The 15,219-nt window shown below is 47.7% G+C and overlaps 1 protein-coding gene across 3 annotated transcripts; it reads right to left on the bottom strand.

Annotated features, from left to right (window-relative positions):
* Nucleotides 1-9,335: 9,335 nt before the first annotated feature.
* Nucleotides 9,336-15,105, bottom strand: TMEM138 (transmembrane protein 138). 3 transcript variants are annotated; one of them, XM_045786805.2, is made up of 6 exons: nucleotides 14,968-15,103; nucleotides 14,347-14,865; nucleotides 12,805-13,070; nucleotides 11,581-11,752; nucleotides 10,343-10,418; nucleotides 9,336-10,068 (listed from the first exon to the last, which is right to left on the bottom strand). In XM_045786805.2, the coding sequence occupies exons 3-6, from the start codon at nucleotides 12,930-12,932 to the stop codon at nucleotides 9,956-9,958; spliced, it is 489 nt and encodes a 162-aa protein (XP_045642761.2). In that variant the 5' UTR covers nucleotides 12,933-13,070; nucleotides 14,347-14,865; nucleotides 14,968-15,103; the 3' UTR covers nucleotides 9,336-9,955. The 3 variants fall into 3 exon arrangements, with proteins under 3 accessions (XP_045642761.2, XP_087711064.1, XP_045642762.2); XM_087854938.1 differs by having other exon boundaries at nucleotides 14,576-14,865; XM_045786806.2 differs by lacking the exon at nucleotides 14,347-14,865 and having other exon boundaries at nucleotides 14,968-15,105.
* Nucleotides 15,106-15,219: the final 114 nt, after the last annotated feature.

Raw genomic sequence — 15,219 nt, 5'->3', positions numbered from 1 at the left:
GCAGCGAGGCGCGGCCGGAAGCGGGGGATGGAGCGACCCCGGCTTCTGGCCCCTCTGTCCGCCCGCGGCACTCTATGGTTTCGAGGGCCCGGGGCCGGCGAGAGGCCGGCCACGCGTGCGCGGGGAGGAGCGCTGGCGGAGACCGCCTTCGCTGGGACTTCGGCGCTCTGAGCCTAGGGGAGCAGTGGCAGGGGGCGAGTTGGTCGTTCGCGGGGCCCCGGGGCAGGGGCAGTTCTCGGGTTCCCCCAACCCCAGGTGACAGTGCATTGGCCGACGTGGTCAGTTGTAGCCGCGTGACCACAGGATTAGTAAATAGGCCCTGGCCCCACGATTCTCTTTTCTAACAACGGCGTAACAGTGAGAAACGGTTTGAGCGACCGTTAGTGCTCTGCGAATGCCGGGTGGGGCTTAGCATCGGTCTTTTATGTACCAGGTAGTTAGCGGACACGAAAGTGAGTCAGAACTAGAGGCTCCCTCCAAGAAGCACAGAGAAGACACAAAGATGAAAAGTGATGACCACGTGACCCAGAACGTGCAGGGGAATTGAGAGGACAAAGTACTCCTGGGTGGGAACTGAAAGAACTTCCCAAGGGAATGGCCTGTGAACTGGGTTTTGAAGCCTGAATACTATTTAGAGTAGTACAAGTGTGTCACTTCTCGCAAGGGGGTGGAAAGAAAAACAGTTTTCAGTGGACCCAGGCTGACAAGCCTGTTAACCTGCAGTTGGTCCTGGCAGGGCAGGAAACAGGTAATTTGAATCAAGTGACTAACTTTAATTCCACTGCTGCTACACAATGGAGGCAAGGAAGACTAGGTCTAGAACCCAGATGATTCTCTGGGGCTACCTCTCAGTACATCCATGCTCCCCCAAAAGCAGGGCAATTAAGGACTAAGATCTTTTAGAATGAGGGTTTAGGTCACTGTACCAGGTAAAGAGCCCAGAGCAGCAGAATCTCAGTTGAGGACAAGGGAAATACAGACTGGGTAGCTGAAGAAGGAAGTCATGGATATCAGCTCTGACCTTGTGACCAGTTACAAAAATGACCAATTACAAAAACAAGGGCTGTAGTAGCTTTGCATGTGTTTCTTTGATTCGTGTATGTTTATCTGTATATACTGATCATTTTCTCCTTTTTGCTTCCCTTTTTATGTACAAATTGTGAGAGGTCAGCTTTATAATTTAATCTTTAGGTAATAGACTATTTCGTGGAACCATGACGAAAATTGTGGAGTAATTACTATAGCCAGCTCTGGATATAGTGACTGTTACGACTGTGACTTCTCATTTGGAAGAAGGGTGAGAACATCACTTTTAAGGATAGATGTATCTTATTGGTAGGAATATAACTGATAGGCAAGTTCAAGTATGTGTAGAAGGGCACATCTGGATTCCGAGTGGCCAAGAAGATGGATTCTGTTATCTATTTTCTGCCTCTTGGTTCCAGATTCACCCTTTAGTACCTGTTCTTTGATAATGGACTGGACTCAGCACTTCTTCCTTACAGTGAGCCTGAGGTTGGCTTTGTCAGTAGAGGGCACTGGAGGGACACTGGAGGAAGGAAAGGACTTGTCTTCTTGGCTGCAGGGAGCTCTGGCTTGCTTTTCCTTGCTCCTGTGCCAAGGTCTATGAGCAGTGCATGTGCATGGGGACGGCGGGGACTGGTGGGGGGGCAGGCACTCCCTCGGCAACCTTGCAGACCGGGTGCAGCCCCAGTGACTACCTTGCGGTGGCGCTCCGGGCAGGGATGCTGCGTGCTCCAGGCCTTGCACCTGTGCCAACTCCCGAACTCTGCACCTGCACCCTCAGCCTTTGTTACCTCTGCCCTGGACCATTTTTCCCAGAGCCCCCAGGCATGGGCACCACATACCCCACAGCAGTGCCCCGACTCCCTCTGCACATCTGCTCACCAACTTTAGCTCTGCTCCCAGGAGGCCTGATTCGCATGGCCCTCCAGGCCTTGTGTGGAGGTCATGCACTCCAGGCCTCGTGCACAGGGGACACGCTTAGCCCCTTTGGTCACCATCCCAACAGTCTTGGCTCACCTGTGGCCTGGAAGGTCGTTTCCTGGGATCTTCCCATTGTGGGTACTGCATGCTCAGGGCCTGGGGCCTGCAGGTGGTGTCCTTACGCTCCCTGTGCACCTGCTCACCAGCCTCACTCACCTGCGTCCTGGAGGACGGTGTGTTGCCTGGCAGCGCGAAGCACCTCTGGCCTGGGCAAACCCGTGAACTTGTCTGCCGCCCAGTGGGCTGCAGTGAGGTCTGAACCTCCGTCTTGGGGTGGGGGGACCCTGCCACGTTTGTCCTTTCTTGGGTACTCTCCCTCAGCTCTCAGGCACTTGTTTAGAATTCTCTTTACATCTTTATATTCTTTTGCCATAATTTTTGCCATTACTTTATAATTAATTTATTAATGTAGTTATTAATTAATTTGTAGTAAACTTGTCGTGTATAAATTACCGTATGTTTTCTGTCTCCTGATTGGACCTAGACTGAGCCACCTAGCTATCTTGTTACTGATTTCTAGCTCAATCCCATTATTGTCAAAGAACATACTCTTTATACTTTAAAATTCATTGAAAATTGTTTTATGCCCAATTGTTTTATGGTATATACTCGTCAATATTCTGTGTCCTTGAAAAAATTTGCATTCTACACTCATGTATGTTATAAAGAAATTAATAGGAAAAAAGACGTAAGTAAAAAGTCCTCCTATTTAACTGGGCACTATTTCTGAGGCGCTCCATTCCCTTCTGAGAATCTGAGTTTCCATCTGTTACCGTTTCCTTCAGGCCAGAGAATTCCTGTAGCGTTTCTTGTACGCTGGATTGTTGGCGGCTCATTCCCTGAGTTTTCTTTGATCTGAAAATGTCTTTTATTTCAACGTCATTCTTGGAGGTCTATTTTTGGTAAATGCTGAATTCTGACTTGACTTTTTGTTTTGTTTTGTTTTGTTTTTTAGCATCTTAGAGATGTTGTGTTCTCTTCTCCTGGCTTCCAATTTCTAGTAAGAAGCCAGCCGTCAATTGTTATTCTTCTCTATGCAGTGTGTTGTTTTCTCTTGATGTTTTCAAGACTTGCTTTTCATCTTTCGCTTTCAGTGATTTGACTAGGATGTCCCAGCGGAGGCCTTTCTGTGTTCTCAAGGTGGGTTTGTGCGGTATCTTAAATCTATAAATCTGTCTTTCATCAAATTAGGGAAATTTTTGGCTATTGCTTCCCTAAATATTTTTTCTGCTGTTCCTTTGCTTTGTCTTCTAGGACTCCAATGACATATATGTCAGACTGTCTGATATGATATAACTAGTCTATGGAGGGTTTTTTTTTTTAAAGATTTTATTTATTTATTCGACAGAGATAGAGACAGCCAGCGAGAGAGGGAACACAAGCAGGGGGAGTGGGAGAGGAAGAAGCAGGCTCATAGCGGAAGAGCCTGATGTGGGGCTCGATCCCATAACGCCGGGATCACGCCCTGAGCCGAAGGCAGACGCTTAACCGCTGTGCCACCCAGGCGCCCCTATGGAGGTTTTTTTTTTAATCTTTTTTCCCCTCTGTTTTTCAGCTTGGGTAATTTCTACTGGTCTGTCTTCTAGTTCACTGACTCATTGTTATCTCCACTTTTGCTGTTAAATCCATCCATTTAATTCAAAAATTCCCAGTTACTGTCATTTTTATTTCCAGAATTTCTGTTTTTCAAAAATCATTTGTTTCTGTGCTGAGGTCACCTATCATTTTGCTGAGAATGTATTTTCATTGCTGCTTTAATATCCTTGTCTGTTAATTCCAATACCTGATTCATCTCAATGTCCATGTGTGTGTTTTTTTTTAAAGATTTTATTTATTTGCGAATGAGAGAGCATAAGCAGGGGGAGCAGCAGGCAGAGGGAGAGGGAGAAGCAGGCTCCCCGCTGAGCAGGGAGCCCAACGCTGGGCTCGATTGCAGGACCCTGGGATCATGACCTGAGCCCAAGGCAGACGCTCAACCGACTGAGCCACCCAGGTACCCCTCTGTGTCTGTTTTGAATGGTAAAGAGTGGAGACTCTGGTTTCTTCAATCTTTGGTTGCATCAGGTAATCAGCCTGGCTGGATACACACTGGAGGCCACACTTGCTGAGTGGCAGCTCCAATCTCAGTCTAGATCTTCTGTCATTAGCTGAGTTGCCATGAGTCTGCATTGTGCATGCACGGTATGGGGCTTGGGCAGATGTGGGCAGACAGAATCTGGGGATTCCCGCCTCCCTGGCTCCTTCCTTTCTGAGATTCTCATCTTTCTCTCCCATGCCTTCAGTTGCCCCAGCTCAGGACTCTGGTATTGGGATTTTCCACCAGCATATGCACATGCCACTTAGCCTCCTGCCAAGTCACAAGCAGCAAAAATAGGGAAGTTTCTCTGCATAATTCTCCTCTTTTGAGTGTGGACTGCCCATCAAACTTTCCCTTCATTCTCCAGTATCTTCAAGGAGCTGTTTTTCATATTATGTCCAGACTTTACAGTAATCTGTGGAGGGGTCATTTCCATAGGATCTCAGCCATTATTAGAAGTCCCTAGGTATAGTTTAAATATTTTATCTATTTCCTCCATGTTTTCCTCTGTTTCATGAGTTTATCAATCATAGTTTAAACTCCTTGTCTCCTTTCTCCAATATGTGGATCACCTGTTTCTATATTTTTTACTTTTACTCTGGTTTTAAATAATACGAATCTATCTCTTGACTTGCCAGTAATTATTACTAGATCCAGAATTTGTGTATAAAAAATATAGTGGCTCTAGATGTTTTTTCTTCCACTCTTCTCTGAAAGACAGATAGAAGGGGACTGCTACCTTAACTTACTCAGGAACTAGATGGTTTGAGGCTGCACTGCGATTTTGATAAGCGTCAGTTTACCTGTTACATCTTGTTTCTAGTAAGGAGTCCTGAGGCTTTTATCTGTTCACCAGTTCCCTCCCGCTGGCGGGTCCTGAATTCTAATTATCAGCACCATAAATCTGCCAAAACTTCTGTTCTGCTCTTCAGAGCTTTGAGGCTTAGCTTCTGATAGCCTCTGGCCCTAAGATCTGGTAAATATCTTGAGGAGGTAATTGTTTTGTGTTTAAGCCTCCTCCAGCCGTGTTTTGTTTCTCCAGTGTTGTAAGACAACCTGGCTCAGCCGGCTTGTCTCCTGGCTGGAACCCTCCATCTAGGCAATGCCAGGATTCTTAGCTTCTTGCTCAAACCCAGAATCAGCAAATGCCCCCAGGGGAAAACCTGCTGCAAACTGTCAGCTTACTTCTCTATGAATCTCCCTACTTTAGAATTTTAGGTCCCCCACTCCTCTTTCCTTCAGTAATTCTCTGAGGCCCTTTAAAAAGATGATTTTTATGTTTTATCTGTTTTTTCTAGTTACTAACTGGAGCACTGGTCAGCACAGAAGCAACTCTCTCCTACTAAAACTCTCTAAGCATTTGTAAAATGCTTTTCTTTCCTCTGAACGCTGACTGTCCCCAGGGAGTTAATTTAACATCTCATCTTAAATCCACATTCCTGCTGCTAAGGGGGGGGGCAGGGAGAAGCAAACTGTTTTTTTTTTTTTTTTAATATTTTATTTATTTATTTGACAGAGATAGAGACAGCCAGCGAGAGAGGGAACACAAGCAGGGGGAGTGGGAGAGGAAGAAGCAGGCTCACAGCGGAGGAGCCTGATGTGGGGCTCGATCCCATAACACTGGGATCACGCCCTGAGCCGAAGGCAGACGCTTAACCGCTGTGCCACCCAGGCGCCCCGAAGCAAACTGTTTTATGGCATATTCCCCATAATCACAGCTGCATATAAAATATATACACATACTGTCAAAGATTTGAAATAAATGACTGGGAGAGGATTGTGGCAAACTGTATGTTTGTCTATTTTTGGTAAAAATGTTTCTGAGATGTTACACTGTCTGTAAGAAGTGTACAGGTAAATGCAGATTCTCAGTGAGGGGATGGAAAAGGAACTCGGTGGCCGAGATACAGCAGTAGGAAGATTCATCACATAAACCTTTTTGTAACTTGAATTTTGTGTCACTTGAGTATATTAACTATTAAGGAAAGTAAACACACACACACACACACCCCAGAACTCACAGGGCCCCGAAGTGCCACACATATTTTGAGGAAACAGGCATTTGATTGTACTCACTAGCTGCAAAGACCACAGAGAACAATCTAGGCTGGATTCATTCTGGGGCACAAAAATTTTGCATCTTTCAGGAGTCGTTGTGAGCAAAGGGGAATGTAGTATTCCTATACAAGCCTTTGTGAAAAGTTCAAAACTGGGCTATTTGTTTTATAGATGACGGTAGAGTAAGTACAGATGATGGCTGCTTTGTTAGGTCTTTTTAGAGGACTTGTTCCAGTTATAGGACATGGGGCCTTACACGGTTTCACACTGTACCTTTTCTTTTTTAATAACTGTTAAAATCTTGACAGCTGATTACCTATATAGTCTCTCTTCCCCCAGAACTGTACTCCAGCCCTCTAAACCAGGGCTCAGTATACTATGGCCTGGGGCAAATCCAGCCTGTTTTTGCACAGCCCTTGAGCTAAGAACAGCTTTACATTTTTACATGGTTAAAAAAAGTCTAAAGAAAAATATTTTGTGACGCACGAATATGCCATGAGATTCAAACCTGTGTCCTTGGCTTTATTAGAACACAGCCGCGCTCATTCGCTGACGTAGCATCTCCGGCTGCTTTCACGCTGTGATGCCCAAGTGGCGTCCGGGCAGGCCTGAGATGTCGCAGGTTTGCTTCCCGAATACCGCAGTCAAGAAATACCGCAATAAAGCAAGTCGAATGAATTTTCTGGTTTCCTAGTGTACCTAGAAGTCGTGTTTACACCACATTACAGTCCACTAAGTGTTCACCAGCTTTATGTCTAAAAAAACCCTACCTATGTGCCTAATTAAAAATAATTGCTGGGGCGCCTGGGTGGCTGAGTTGGCTGAGCATCTGACTCTTGGTTTCAGCTCAGGTCATGATCTCAGGGTGGTGGGATCCAGTCCCGTGTTGCGTCAGGCTCCACACTCAGCGCGGAGTTGGCTTGAGATTCTCTCCCTCTGCCCCACCCCACCTCTAAAAAAAAAATAAATCCTCTAAAAAATAAAATGAACTTAAAAACAATTTAAAAATTGCTAAAAAATGCTAACCATCATCTGAGCTTTGAGTGAGTTGTAATCTTTTTTCTTTTTAAGATTATTTATTTGACACAGAGCTCAAGCGAGCACAAACAGGGGGAATGGAAGGCAGAGGGAGACTGACTCCCCGCTGAGCAGGGAGCCTGATTTGGGGCTCGATTCCAGGACCCCAGGGTCATGACCTGAGCCAAAGGCAGACGCTTCACCGACTGAGCCACCCGGGTGTCCTGAGTCGTGATCTGTTTGCTGGCAGAGGGTCCTGCCTCGGTGTCGCTGCAGCGGCTTCACCCCGCACTTGCATGTTACGGAGACGGCTTCCTTCCTTACACCTCAGGAACCAACCTCCTCTAGTTTCGGACTTTTCTTGGGCAGCTTGCTCACCTCTCTCAGCCTTCAGAGAATTGAAGAGTTTGGGCCTTGCTGTGGGTTAGGCTTGGGCTTACAGGAATGTTGAGGCTGGTTTGGTCTTCTATCCAAACCACTCAAATTTTCTCCGTATCAGCAATGAGGCTGCTTTGTTTTTTTGTGTGAACACCAGAGCAGCACTTCTAATTTCCTTCGAGAACTTTCCACTGCATTCACAACTTGGCCGTTTGGCCCAAGAGGCCTAGCTTTCAGCCCATCTTGGCTTTTGACAGGTCTTCCTCAGTAAGCTTAGTCATTCCAGCTTTTGATTTTAAGTGAGAGACACGCAGCTCTTCCTTTCCCTTGAACATTCAGAGACCATTGTCGGGTTATTCACTGGCCTAAATTCAATACTGTGGTGTCTCAGGGAATACGGAGGCCAGAGCAGAGGGAGAGAGATGGGGAGGGCCAGTCGATGGAGCAGTCACGACATGCTGAACATCTATGGCCTAAGTTTGCTATCAACACGGGCGCGGTTCATTGTGCCCCCGATAATTACAACAGCAACATCAAACATCGCTGATCACAGAGCACCGTAACAAATCTAATCACAATGGAAAAGTTGGAAATGTTGCGAGAATTACCAAAATGTGACACAGAGACATGACACGTGCAAATGTTTTGAAAAAACTGGTGCCGACAGACTGGCTTAACACGAGGTGGCCACCAACCTTCTATTTGTAAGAAACACAGTATCTGTGAAGCACAATGAAGCAAGGTACGTTTATGGTTGCAACAAAGACCATACGGCCCTCAAAATCTAAAATATTTACCATCTAGAGCTTCACGGAAAAAGTTTGCCAACCCCTGCGCTAAAATGCCCCCGAATGATGAGTTTCACAGAGCAGCTTTGTGACGTGGTTAGACTGAATTAATGGCCCTCCCTGCAGCCGTGCCTTTAACCAGGACACTTTGTAGTGCTTTCCCACCTGGGCTCTGGGCTCAGTTGTATGCCTTGCTTTGACCAATGGGAGTCCAAGAGACACAATATAAGCAGAGGCTTGAAGGAAGATTGCACAATGGGGCTCATTCTTCTGCTCCTCTGCCACTGTAGTCATGTGAATAGACCCAAGCTAGTCCTCTGGAGGCTGACTCATGAGAACTGATCAGCCCAGTCTTTCCAGCTGAGACCAGCCTAGGTTAGCCCAGCACCCCAAATCCCAAGATCATCACAGCTGCCTGGCTGACCCACAGATGACCACAGACACATGAGCAAAAACAGCAGAAATCACCTGAACTAGCCCAATCAGCCTGAACCCCAGGGCTCAAGAGCCATGTAACTATTTATCGGTACTTGCTGCTGAAGTCTGGTGGTGGTCTGTCACACGTTATTTTGGCAAAAGAAAACAGATACCACGGGCATGTGAATTTTAAAAATTTCTTTTGCCAAAACAGGCTAAGAATTTTTATTCTTCTGAGGGCAGTTTAGGGCCCTGAAGGAGGGGAGAGTCTGAATAAAGCACAGAAGTTCAGGTGCATCTGGGTGGCTCAGCTGGTTAAGCATCCAACTCTTGGCTCCGGCTCAGGTCATGATCTCAAGGTCCTGAGATAGAGCCCCATGTGGGGCTCCCTGCTCAGCGCAGACTTTGCTTGTCCTCCCTCATCCCCGCCCCCCCCCCCCGCACCGTCCCCAGGCACCCGTTCTCTCTCATGTAAGTAAGTAAATAAATAAATATTAAAAAAAAAAAAAGGCACGGAAGTCTGGAACTCCAAGGGTTGAAGTGGGACATGAGATTGCATCTTGAATTTCTACAAAAATAGCTTGTACTCATAATGGCACTCGATAAATATCTTTATTTGTTCTGTGGCTCAAGCTGCTCCCTGCGTCAAGTACACGCTAAGGCCAGGACTTGACATGCCTCTTATCTGCCAAGAGATCTAGCTACACAAACATACTCCACCATTTACGGAAAAAGAATTCAATTTATTTCCCATTTATAAAATGTAAAAAAAATCCCTTGGGTATAAAATCTAAATGTCTATGGTGTGATCAGTCAGGAGCTCAGAAATGTCCCTCTTTGCATCCATTAATTATGTTTGGCGCAAAGAAAGCAGGTGCCAGGAGCCCCTCCTGCACCAGGCTAAGTGATAGCTTCCCAAGGACCAAGCCCCACAGCCCTCTGTGAGAAGAGGGGTAGAGAGCAAGAAAGGAAAAGGGGCAGAACTGAGGTAGGAGGCCAGGGAGGGTTATGTACTGAAGCCTGTATTGGGAAACACTTTAATTTACAAGAGGAAAGATCCTCCTTCTTGACTGCTGAACACGAGTGGCCTGAGCCTGTCCTAGGAAAGTCAAGGTGTTTCCTGTGCATAGGGCCAACCCCCACCCCACAGGGCCACAAATACAGTCTCCGTCAGGAAGGAAAGGCATCCACCCATCAGTGTGACAAGAAGCGGTCACCTCTGGACTTGTGTGAACTCCTTGCGCAGCCATAAAGAGTCCTGGTAGAAGCGAGGATCGCCCAGCCTCACAGCTGTCCGTTTGTAGAAGTAACAGTATAACACTGCCACTGTGGACAATAAGTAGGAAAGAAGCTTCAGGGATGCTCCCGAACATTCGTTTCAGGCTAAGAACACAACCTAACAAGGCGGAGGGGCCCTGCCTCATGATTTCCCAATGACTCCCAGCAAGGGCAGTGGGCCGTCATCTCTCCTGTTCTTGTCATGGCTGTTTCACTCATCCCATGCTGGCAGTGATGGACTGGGAAAGCCAGGATCACAGCCCTTAGTTGCCTGAGCCATTGGTGGGACCGAAGTGAGGCCTGAGGTTGCTCTGGTCCTTACCTAGTCTCTGGAATACAAATAGCGTTTGAAGTCCATCTGTCCAGACAAAGCGGTTGGAGTTTTTCCAGCGTAAGTTCTGAAGGAGACATGAGTAGACAGAGAAAGGTTAGAGACCAGATGAGGCCCTAGCATCTCCGAGTTGGTGAGTTGCAGAAATGACCCTTGGTTTTAAATCAGGCTAATCTCACCCTCCTTCTTTCTTCCCACAACCCCAAGGAGTGTTTCTCAAAGGAGCTTCAAACTCCCTTTTCTGTGCAAAGGAAGCATTCTTTGACGCTGAAGGAGGAAGTCTGAACTAAGCTATTTATTCCCTTTCATTCCATTGCCTTTTCCAAGGAGAAGTGATATACATTATCTCAGGAGTTCCGTGTGGTCACTGTCTTGCCTTCAAGATCTCTGGCTCAGTTCCGGTCAGATAAAGGCTTAGTGCACTCAGGGTTTAATCAGATTAACAGCTTTATAGTACAAAGTACAAAGCCAGGACCTATTTTGGTCCCAAGAACCAGAGCCGAGACAATCCTCTTCAGGAAGCACCTAGAGACTCGGGCACTGCTATTTCTCTCCTGTGAGCTCTACTTCTCTCCGTGGAATAACAAGGGCAGCTTAACAGAAGGTTCAGTCTAGGCAGGCGGCTTTGGTAGAGAAGTGACTAGAAAACCCTGAGGTTTTAATGTGTCCTATCAAAATGAGTACTTGAGAAACACAGGTGATACCCAAAGAGATGGAACAGTTCGTGAAGCAGGAGAAATCTGGAACCGTGAAAACTGGGATCTGCTATAAGGCCGTGTCGGCACCTTGGAGATGAGTCCTTCTGGTGTGATGGGGACAGAGCAGAGGACATGAAGCGCTAAAGGGCAAGTGGCACTCTTGACCTGGCCATTTCCCATCAGACACCGATGTCTAAGAATACCTTGTCCCAACACCCACCTGCCCAGACAGCTAAGGATGAAACACAGTCACCTTCCTGTTTTACCTTTGGCAGAACTGTTTGGGGCAAAGGTGAAGAGAGTATTCCCGAAGTGTCCCCTGACTCTTGGATAAGGCAGTTCTTTAACACCAAAGGTTGGGCAGAAGGGCCTTATGCAACTTGCACATGCCCGAGCCCAGGCGGCACCACAAACATCCACACCTGTTTCCTGTCAAGGATTCTGTGAGATGGACAAAAATGATGCTGGGTTCCTAGAGAAAAGATACTTCTAGCCCCTTAAGGATTCAGGAACGCAGAGTTCCGCTCTTACCATGACCCAGACATGAAGGGAGATGCTGAGGGCGAAGTACACAGCTGTGAGGATGATGGTCCCTTTGAATTTGTGGAACAGGAGGTTGACCAGGCCAGCCTGGAAGACGAAGGTGTTGAAGAACATGAGGAAAATGATGATGATGTTGAAGAGGATTGCGATATCCTGGATGCTGCAGACATCAAACAGAACACAGCCAAATGGAGGTCTGTGTGACGACCCAAGAGCTGGCCCTAAGTTCTAAGGGACGCCATGAAGTCTGGCCTTCCCTGTGCTGTAGGCCTCTGAAACCACCCACCCGCCAACCAGGTGGCATGGGCCTTGGGTCCCAAATGACATGAGGCTCAAACTACCTGCTGGCCCCATCAGTGAGGTGCAGCCCATAGACAAGACTTTCCTGCTCTGGTGCTCTTAACCTTCTAGATGCTTGGGAGGAGAAGCTGCTTTCTTTCCTATATCCAGAAAAACCCAGCCCTGTCTGTCACATAACCTGGGCCTGCCAGACATTTCCATCTAGAGAGCCGGCAATGCCTTTCCCTTGATCTTTCCACGGCCGGTGTCTTAGGGCCCTTCAAGTCTCAGTTCTAATGTCTCCTCTTCCGAAACCCTCCTTTATCCCCACTGCCTCAAGGAGCCCTCCCCTCTCCGCCCCACCCGCCTTCCATCCACTGTACAATATTTGTTAGTATTCAAAACTATCTTTAAAAAGAATGTATTCATTGTCTCTTTCCACTTGAGTGGAAATCCTGAGAAAGCAGGAAATTGTCAGCTTTACCCCTGCACCCAGAACCTTGTCTGGCAGGCCAATGAACACTTGCTGAATGAAGGACGACAGTGTCGAAGACTGGTTTTCTGTTGATAACTTGCCTCGTGGAGTCTATAAATCATTGTGGAAGAAAAATGCCAATAGCTTCCGTCCCAAATATATAACTGATATGACTGCCCTTTCAGCCCGCCGTTCTGCAATCCTCTTCCACGGCAATGTAAGACAATACTTCTACTCACAGATGGAGAAAATGACCGTCTGACTGCTCCCTGGATCCCAGACCCTTGTTAGAAGCGTATAAATATGGGACCCGTGACATGTCTGTGGAGTATCCAAGACATGCGAAATTTTATTTTCCCTGAGATTTCTCTATTAATAACTTTAAAAAGCTAAATCACAATTGTCAGGGCCTTCAAACTGCTTGGGTTCAGCTGTCCAGTGCCACCCACTGAACTCACATGAAAAGCACCAGCTGGATGACAGGAGCCATCCGGAGCAGCTCCGAGAAGGAATTGACAAAGAGGTCATAGGACAGCAGCAGGAACTGCAGAGAGAGCACCAGGCTGTAGTTACTGGTCTGGAGCATCTTCCTTCTGCTTTACTGGGCCCCCAGGCGCACATTCCACAGTTCCCCAGAAGACAGCTCCTGGCTTTCTCCCCAGCACTGGTGGAGAAGCACTAATTCCTCAAATTGGAGCTGCTTTCCTTGCTCTAAGACAAGGGCCTGTTGAGGCAAAAAGGAAAGAGAGAGAGAGAGAGAGAGAGAGAGAGAGAGATGGTTAGAAATCCATTAAAACAGTAATTACTGAGGGCCTACTACACACCAGGCACCATTCTAGGGGCTTGGGATACATCAGTGACCAAAACCACTACCACCTCTCAAAAAACCCAACTAGTCACTCCTAGGGACCGTCACCCTCAAACTTTCTCCATGCCTGGAAACTTCTAAATGCAGAGCTCTTTCTTTTTTTAAGTTTTAATGTATTCATTTTAAGTAATCTCTACACCCAACGTGGGGCTCGAAGTCATGACCAAGAGTCACATGCTCCTCCAACTGAGCCAGCCAGGCGCCCCAACGCAGAGCTCTTTCTAACCACTTTTGAGTTCAAAGGAATCTAGGAGCACTACAAAGAGTGACTGTCTGGTCGTGCAGTTAATACTAATTCTAATACTAACTGCAGCAGCAAACCTTTACATATCACTCACAATATGCCAGGGACTATTTTTTTTTTTTTTAAGTAATCTCTACACCCAACATGGGGCTCAAACTCATGACCCTGATCCCTAATATCAAGTCACATGCTCCACTGACTGAGCCAGCCAGGCCTCCCTTGCCAGGGACTATTCTAAGCACTAAAATTCTGTAACTCTCACAATAACCCCATGAAGTCTATAGAAGACACACTATAATCACTCTACCCTTTACACAGATAGGACAACTGAGGCTCAGACAGGTAAAATGAGTTGCTCTACGTCACATTTCTCGTAGCAGTGGCACAGCTGGGATTGGGATTCAGGCAGCCTAGGTCCAGCGTCTGTGCTTTTAAACACTGGGCAAAGCTGCCTCTCCTATAACAGACGGGCTGATACGTAACTAGGTGTGAAAGATGTTGGCGCATAAGTGGGAAGTGGTGCAGGCAGTGCAGAGGAAACGGCGCTCTCCTGCAAAACTCTATATTTAAGGTGGTAGCAACACAGTGGCACCGGGTAAGGGGAGCTGGGCCTTTACTTTCATACATTCCAAGGCCCAGAAGTCGCTCTGCAGGTGTCCTGTGACCCCTCCAGCTGGGTCAAATCTATAAACAAATTTCAAAATGCTCTGAGGTGTAAGAGGGTGAGATCAAATTAACGTCTGCAAAAGGTTTTACAATTTACAAACTCTTTTTATATTCATCGGGTTACTTAATCCTACACCCATCTTGAGAAGCTGCCGTTAGGATGAATATAATCCCCAGATCACACGGAGGCTCTGAGAGGTTAAGCGACCGCATCCAGCTCACCTGGCCGAGAAGTCCCAGCCTAGTGGCTGCATGATGGCACTTTCCCTGAGCGGAGATTCCGCATTCGCCAAATAATACCGATAGCTATCACCTACTACCAGCACCGTGAGAAACGGGGCGACCAGGACAATTTCCTTTAACCCTCGCAACTACTCTGCAAGGTGGGAAAGAATGAGCCCGCCCCCCCCGTTTTACAGGCAAGAACACAGGGTCAGAGTTCAAGTCGTGCCTCCGGGTCGCAGGGGAGCAGAGCCAGGCTTCACAGCGGAGGCGGGGGGCCCACGCTCTAAACCACGACTTCACGGGCCGCCGCGGCGGGCGGTCGTGAGGATCCGTGACAGAGAACCTCCCGCCGCCAACTCTACGGGAAGGAGGCCCGTCCCCTCCGCTTTAGGGCAGCAGAGATTCGCGAGGTAACGAAGCCGTCTTCGGTCTGTCCACCGCTCCCTGCCGCGTTCCTTTTGTCCCCAGGGCAGTCTTCCTCCCAATCCTTCCCAATCCACCTCAAAATGCGGCTTCCTTGGCAAAAAAAAAAAAAAAAACCCATAAAAAACCAAAAAACAAACCACCCAAAACAGTAACAACAAAAATTCCGACTTTGGTCACCTCACCCACTCTCACCTCAAAGACCCAACGTCGGTTGTCATGGGGACGCCGTCCTGGCTTCCGGAAATCGGTTTTAAATCCCGGAAGTAGATGGCGGACGCGGGCTCCGTCGGTATCTTGTTACCCACCGGTCCGGTGCTCTCCCTCCGCGCTCTGCGGCCAACCCGGCTGCCATGTTTGGCTACCGCTTTTTTGGGCCCGCTCTTCTCCCGCCCTCCCGGCGTCGCCGCGCCCAGCTCTTGACCTTCCCAGCCGCTGCCCGCGGCC

This window comes from Ursus americanus, chromosome 24 (assembly GCF_024610735.1).
Source record: "Ursus americanus isolate L20-20 chromosome 24, mUrsAme1.1.p, whole genome shotgun sequence".
NCBI classification, from domain to species: domain Eukaryota; kingdom Metazoa; phylum Chordata; class Mammalia; order Carnivora; family Ursidae; genus Ursus; species Ursus americanus.
Note: the sequence above shows the minus strand (reverse complement) of the source record. Positions and strands in the feature narration are given on the sequence as shown.